We start from the raw sequence: 7,732 nt of genomic DNA on the forward strand, positions 1-7,732 counted from the left end.
GTCTAAGCAGTTTATGCAACATGGCCATAGGGGTTAAAGTGTTAACTTAACACTGAGGGTATTGCTGTACAAGAATTTGTGTACAAAAGGTAAACACAAAATAGTTTTTACCAGTGTGCTGATGGTATCAGATATTTGCTGCACCTTCATTTATTTTGGCATCAGTTCCATAACCTGACCAGCCAGGTCACTAATCACACAGAAGTCATAGTAACACACCCTCATATAATGGGAAGATATTTCCTTAAATCAAGCTCATTCTCCAGATTTTTCTAAGCTGAACACCTTGCTGCTGAACTTAAGCTTTCAAAGAAAGTAGAAGCAATCGACAGTACTTCACATTTAAAATAGAAGAAGAACAGAGTGAAAGACCTGATCCCCAAAGTGGTAAAAGTGACGAATTTCTGCAATTAGTTATTAAATCTTGTTTAAATCTAGCTAAGCTTTTTATGTTTTCTTTTTGTTTAAATGTAAATAAAATGTAAATATAGCACTATTAAACGCAACTTTAGGTTGACCAATGTGCTGCACAGTTAAAACATTACAATTAGGCAATTTAAGCTAAATAATAAAAAGAACAACAAAAGAAAGAAAGAATGATCTCACACATAGTTTTACCAAATTTATCTAACTGTAGTTTATTTTAGATTGTTTATTAAATTGTTATTAGTCAGGCCCGGATTAGGGAGGACCTTCTTTGTTAGCTGGGAAATTATCTGGGGCATTTTGAGCTAAAACTTTAACATACACACTCTGTGGACACCAAAGACTTATTTTCCAATTATCTTTAACGCTGCTTCAGTGTTACTCGAGTTGTTCTCAACTACAACATGCTTTAAAGGTATTTTTACACTGAGCATTATTGAAATGTATACATATTTTTTTACAGAATCTGAGGACAACTCATCCCAAATTATGGTAAGCTATACATTATAACAAAAGCTGTCATTGGTTGGGCAAATGGGTTTAAGTAAAGTTTTATTACTGCATGGTGAAATTTTATTTTATTAAACAATTTAAAATGCGGTCAGTGTTCAAAATATGGTTCACGTAAGCAAGCAGGATTGCATCTTTACACATTTAAAATTACAAACAGTATGAAAAACATAATATTGCATGATTGTAAATGTTGAAATTAGAACTTGATGCATGTTACAAATGTATTTTACTTTCCACATAAATGTCTTGAGATTTTAATATGCAAAAATTCTGAATTTAAATGAATGTTTATTGATTTGTACAAATGGAGACATGTATGTGAATTTTTTTTTTTTAATTTGTATTAAAATATCCTAATTCGCGCATGCAAAAAGTGAGATCAGGCGATACAATCATCCTGTTCTGTTCATTTGTATTTTGCATCTGCGCTACAATTTTCCAATAGAACTGTAAGGACACGTTTATTTATCCACAGAAAACAAATCATATTATTTTTGGAATAATGTATGCCTTATGCATCTAGCTGGAGCGTGGGGGAGAACCGTGAGTCTGTTTGAACGTTAAAACAAGAAACGATTTTAATTGTGAAAACCAACCTGATCTCATGAATTTCCATGGGATAGTCACAGAATTTTTTGCTAATTTTTCCGTTGCATTCTCACGGATCTCTGCATTTTTCTGTGGCCCTGCCATGGACTGTCTTTTCTGTGTCATTCTCACGGATTGGTTACTCAACTGTTTTGACCTATTTTCCTACCATTGTCGCTTCGGTTTAGGGTTAGATTTACATAAAATAACATCCTTACCCAAACCTAACTGTGACGCTAATGCAAACACCAAATCTAACCCTACACCTGTCGTGGATTTTCCAGATGGAATATTGGATGCAGTAGAGAGATATGTAAAATAATTTGTAAGGAATAATTGACGACGTGCCATTGAATTATAAGAAAATAATGCACACCAAGGTGGTAATGCGGCACGACGCGAATTCAAAGGACCGGAGTCAATAATTCCGCTTATACCACGGTTGGTATAAAACATTGCTCGGGTGCCTATTTTTAAGACATTTTATAGGTTAGGTGTGCGGTTTACAGAAAAATAATCAACACCCATAGAACATTTCTCAGCCAATCAGAATGCAGCATTCAACAGACCCGTGGTATAAGATTTATTAAAGAATTGTATCTAGACAGTATAAACACAATACTGGCTCAGCCTGATGATCATCAAAGAGATATGACAGCTGAACTGCCTCTCCAAACCCCCAACTCCTATTCTTATATTTTCATTGCAAGCTTGCAACGTACAGATTTCCTGTTTTTTAACACCTTTTAAAACACAGGCTCTGTGTTTTCCATAGCATCAGCTACTAATTTTGTGTCTGTCACTTTTGCTAATTTGAGCTGACCAATTGTCTGGTTTTTAGTTTTGAACTTTTAGTTTCCACCAATCAGCAATTAGGTTTGCTTCGTTGCTACAGAGCAAGTTATTTTTGTTTCAATGCAACTGCACTTTTCTTGGAAACTTAATGATGCACTTGTAATTAATTTAGTTCAAAAGGGCAATGCACTCAGTGTCCTTTTGATGAACCAAAACTTAACAGCAAAACATTCAGGTGACAGAAGACACATTAAAGCGTAACTAAACCCCTGGTCTGAGCCTGACTCCACCCACTGGCAATATTTGAAAAATGCAAGAAAAGTGGGCAGATCCCAACGGAGATAGAGGGGACGAACTAAGTGTGTGGTGAGATCGTAACAAGGGCGTGGTGATCTTGAACCTGCTTACGTCACAAGTCATTTTTTGGACCCACCATCCAATAGCAAAATTCAACTGCAGTAGCCACCGTTCAACCTGAAGAGGGCAGCACTCAGACGTCTTTACATCATATATTGTAGTATTGAAACACTTTATATCCAAATGTCAAAAAACTTACTAAAATCAATGAACAGCACTAATAAAGCCCCATTCTTACAGATCATTAACTAAAAAAAGTTGGTTTAGGGTTTAGTTACTCTTTAATATTCAACTTTAAAATATGAAAACACTCAGTATATAAAAACATATAATAATAGAACAAATACAGAATATAAATGCAATATGATTCTCCCAAATTCTCTCACAAACCGAAGCGACAATGGTTTAAAAATAGGAAAAAGCAGTTGAGTAACCAATCCGTGAGAATGCTACGGAAAATTGAGCAAAAAATTTCGTATCCCATGGAACTTTGTGTGATCATGTTGGTGAAAACACAGGTAAAAAACTACACAGTACCCACTAGGGGTGTCCTCGACCAAGGATTTACATATTAGAATCTTTCTATAGTTGACCGATAGTCGAATCATCTATGTTTTGCGCATGGGTGGGAGGGGCACCGGGTAGTCAACAAATGGTTAACTTTTATTTTCTTTCACAAGTAGCACACAGAAATAAATGTCTGATAAAGTTACCGAAACTGTCTTTGAAGTGATGAACGATGACAAAACTGACGATGCATTTGTTTCCTTTTTAAGTTAAAATGAAAGGCAATATAGGTTAGACATATTTCGTTAAATGATTCCTCATAATATTTTAAAGCCACGATTATAATACAGAACATAAAATAAAGATATAACACATCTTTTTGTTATACACTGAAAAAAATGATTCATTGAATTTAATAATTTTTTTTAAGGTAAGTGGTTGCAATCAATTTATTTAAGCTACATTTAAACAAAAAAGATTAGTAAAGTAAAATAAAATATAAAACTTTTGTTTAAATGTAGCTTAAATAAATTGATTGCAACCACTTACCTTAAAAAAAATGATTAAATTCAATGAATCATTTTTTTTCAGTGTATCAAACATTTTGATAACTAAACTTAAAAAAAATGTGATCCTCTGGGAAGCCCCGGCTAGTTCAGCGATCTTATATATTTTTGAGATTTAGCCCGTCAAAGCAGTCATGACCGAAAAAAAAAACGACAAATGACATATAATTTGTGATTGTTCCTGTAAACGATAAAAGCTAAACTTAAATGTTAATTAATAACAAGATAAACTCTGAAATTAATGATTTTATAGACAAATACGCTTTATTAATACCTGCTTGCTTACTTTGATCATCTCTGTATTCACTTTAGGTAAAAACACCTGATGATTCTTATATCATTTATTTCATGAATTTCTTTTATATCATTTGAAAGAGAACACCGACCATAATAAATCACAAGAGAGACATTCGTGTCTGGGATACATTCTGTGCAGATATTTTCCGTGTCATCAACGAAATGTACAAAAACGGCTTACCTGTTTTGAATTGTAACTTTTGACAAGATAACCACTCTGTTTTAAATACATTTTAAAATTTATAACTGTCGAAAAAAATCAGTTTTTATGTTTAATTTGATGACCTCCTAAATATGAGATGCAGAGCACCTAGCACGTTCTGCTAAGTTGCATGTGCAGCACCATGGCCAGCACAACAGCGAAACATTAATAAATACAACGAAAAGCAATCCAAAATTTACGTTTATAATAAATAAAAAATTATAATAAAATAAGGTCAGAAGTAACAAATTGCAGAACAAATATGTGTAAAATGCCTGAAGTGCACGGAAACAAAACACAAGTCAAATAGTTAAATCAGATAACCCCGAGTGATTTATAAATAAAATAAAACAAAGAAATTGTTAAAATAACGAAAGTATAGCCAGAATTGCCAGCTTTGTTTTTTTAACTGCAGAAACAAAGAGGCCACTGCTTTGCAATGCATGGAAACCTCTTACCATTTGGACTGTGTAGCCCTGTCACGGGGGTTGGTGGATTTATTAACGCATTTACATTTTTTTAAATAAAGCTATTTCTTCACATATTATTGGCATAGCATTATGATAATAGGCTGAATATTAATATATTGGGAGAAAACTGTTATATCTGAAATCAGATAATGTGCACCCATATATAGCCAACATTTAATGATCCTCATTTCATAACACATCTGCGACAATTCGACTATGAGATTGGTAGTCGAATCAGGCTTCTCATATCGATGCATCGAATCTTCGACTATTCGGGGTCACCCCTAGTACCCACAACCGGCCCCTGATGTCTAAGGCCCAATTCCAATTCTATTTTGTACTCCTCCTGTTGAGAGGTAGGCGTAGGAGTATTAAATAGAATTGGAATTGGGCTTCTCCTCTCTCTCTCTCTTGCTCTCCCTCATGTGTGACTTCACACAAAGCTCCTAGTCAGACCTTGGAAGAGTGTCCCTGAGCAAGACACTTAACCCCTAGTTGCTCCAGAGGCGTGCAACCTCATATAGCAATTGTAAGTCGCTTTGGATAAAAGCGTCACCTAAATGAATAAATGTAAATGTAGATAATGCGTTGTGCAAATGAGTGGTAAAAACCCAAATGGCAATTCCATACTCAAGAGCATTAAGCCTACCTTCCATAGGAATAAAACACTCGCTTCGCATCAGTGGAAAGTGGTCGCTTAAATATAGCAGGGGTTTCTTTCATAAGAATTTAATTGATGTTCTGCATCAGCTGGCGCCTGTCTTGTCCCCATCCATGGTTCTTTTTGTGAGTTTAGTGCGTTCCCCGCCCATCAATCAATCATCCGTGGCCTTTATCACCTTGCATTTTTTTACTCAGTAATGGATATGATTTAAGTTGTAATGAAGTACAATTAGAAGTAGAAGTACACAAAAAAACTACTTAATTACAGTAACGCGAGTAAATGTAATTTGTTACTTTCCACCTCTGCATACAGGTACATGAAGAAAACACTACTGTTTATTAATTTTACATGATCTTCCCTGACACAGGTTTATGAGAAGTGGAATTCCCGGAATTTTCCAGAATTAATCCGTGATGGAAATTACATTACAATAGAAGAACTGAAAACTATAAGAGGACTAAAACCAGAAACAGTTGAATATCTGTCACACAACTTCGACAATTATCCAAAACCTGTTGAGTTTCACATCACAGAGTTGACTCATGTCACAAACAAGAGTAACTTTGAGAAGATCTGGAAGTCTGGAGGATTCAAGGGATTTACAGATAGGAATGACATCCCGTGGAGGCATCCCGTGGAACCATTATCATGGTGGAGCTTGAAGATTAATGAAGAGAATATCAGAGACGCTGAGCAGCGTTATCTTGAGAAAAAGTTCCCAAACAGAACCCAAGAACAAATAGCAGAACAGCAGCCGTTCCTGAGGGAATTCACCACATCACCCTCTTTCAAAAATGAAACATCACGCTATGGAAACTTCCGGTTCACAATTCCTCTGACTAACCTAATGGAAAGCTACAAGCGTAACGTATGTGATGGTAAAGACCCAGTTCTCAGAGTTTATCAGACCAAAATTTACAAGCAGGAGATTGTGTATGCCGTTCTTGTTCACAGCCCTCAAATGAACGAGAAGTTTCAAAATTATCCAGAGCTTACATCTGACTCACAGTCACTGGTTTTTATACAGGCAGGTCAAATCATCTGGAACGCACAAGCCATTTGTGAAACCCACAACAATCAACTGATATTGGATGAGGGAATGCAAAAAGCTACTGTTACTCCCACACAACTTCAGGAAAGGTTTTATGTGTGGGATCATGTGAGCCTTGCCTTTCACCTCGCTGAGGGAAAGGTGCTTCCTTTCTTTAACCCAAAAATTGATTACTGTAAAATCGATGAATTAAATCTTTCAAGAGAATCTAACTGTCCATATGATGAAGCTTTAGAACTACTTAAGAAACTATGTGGAACGCAGTAGATGGATGAGAAGAAAGAAGAAGACCAAAAATAGTCTGAAAGGAGAAGTTAACAGATGGTCTACAGCAAAGGTATCAAACACACACCTGAACCATCATCACTGAGATCTTCACAGGATCATCATTATTCATAAGCTGGTGTTTCGACTTTAAATAAATAGGTGGAGGATTATTTGTTTATTTTATTTTTATGTTTTAGACTGTGAGGGCTATAATGAGTGTGTTTTATCCTTCATTAGCTTGTACTTCTGTTAGAACTTTTCACACACAGATTATATATTCTGTGTGTTCATGTTGAATTGTGATGTCATTACAAATATAAGAAGTTTATATTTACAAATGTAACAAGAAAGTACCTTTTTACCCTTTTCGATTGGTTTTAGAGGTGAATGTTTATGTTATCGTAGCCCTTTCTTCTTGATTTTTTTTCTATTTCCTTAATGAAGCTTCAGTAAATATTTTTCTTTGACTTTGAAAGTGATTGTTTTAAGAATATGGTGATATGAGTGTAGGATTAGTTATAGCATTAGGGTTGATTATCTTTAAGTGACTCTTTTGTGTCACTTGTTTAAGAGTAGGAGTTCTTGTTTCATTAGCATGAACATCATACATCTGTACTATAGACTGTGGCGGATAACCACATCTAGACAGCCTGATCTGTGAATGTTACAATAAAAAAGAGCTTAAAGCAACTTTGTGTCTGTGTGCTTTGTGCTGCTGAGATCTTGTATCAGCAAAACGTTGATGCTTTGGTCCAAGGGTCTACTCCGCCTGTGCTCTAAATTCAAGAATTGTTTTAACAGTAATCCAATTATTAGCCTGGGATATACTGTCATTTCAGACAAAAAATGTTTAAGAGTGCTTGTATTAATATAATAATATAATATAGTAATATAATGCTATATTAATGCACAGTCTAGAAATGAGCTTTGCCATGCTGCATGCAGTTTGTTTAGTATTATTACTTGAAGAGCCCAGAGAAAGTCAGTAAAACCCCACCAACACAATCCGAGATGAGAATGTGTTCAATG

At 35.1% G+C, this 7,732-nt stretch overlaps 1 protein-coding gene across 1 annotated transcript; it reads left to right on the top strand.

Moving 5' to 3' along the window:
- Positions 1-259: 259 nt before the first annotated feature.
- LOC141362880 (uncharacterized) lies at positions 260-7,404 on the top strand. The gene is made up of 3 exons (XM_073865143.1): positions 260-387; positions 890-918; positions 5,753-7,404. Exons 2-3 carry the CDS (start codon positions 916-918, stop codon positions 6,701-6,703), a joined length of 954 nt encoding a protein of 317 aa, XP_073721244.1. The 5' UTR covers positions 260-387; positions 890-915; the 3' UTR covers positions 6,704-7,404.
- Positions 7,405-7,732: the final 328 nt, after the last annotated feature.

This window comes from Misgurnus anguillicaudatus, unplaced genomic scaffold (assembly GCF_027580225.2).
Source record: "Misgurnus anguillicaudatus unplaced genomic scaffold, ASM2758022v2 HiC_scaffold_29, whole genome shotgun sequence".
Classification (NCBI taxonomy): Eukaryota; Metazoa; Chordata; class Actinopteri; order Cypriniformes; family Cobitidae; genus Misgurnus; species Misgurnus anguillicaudatus.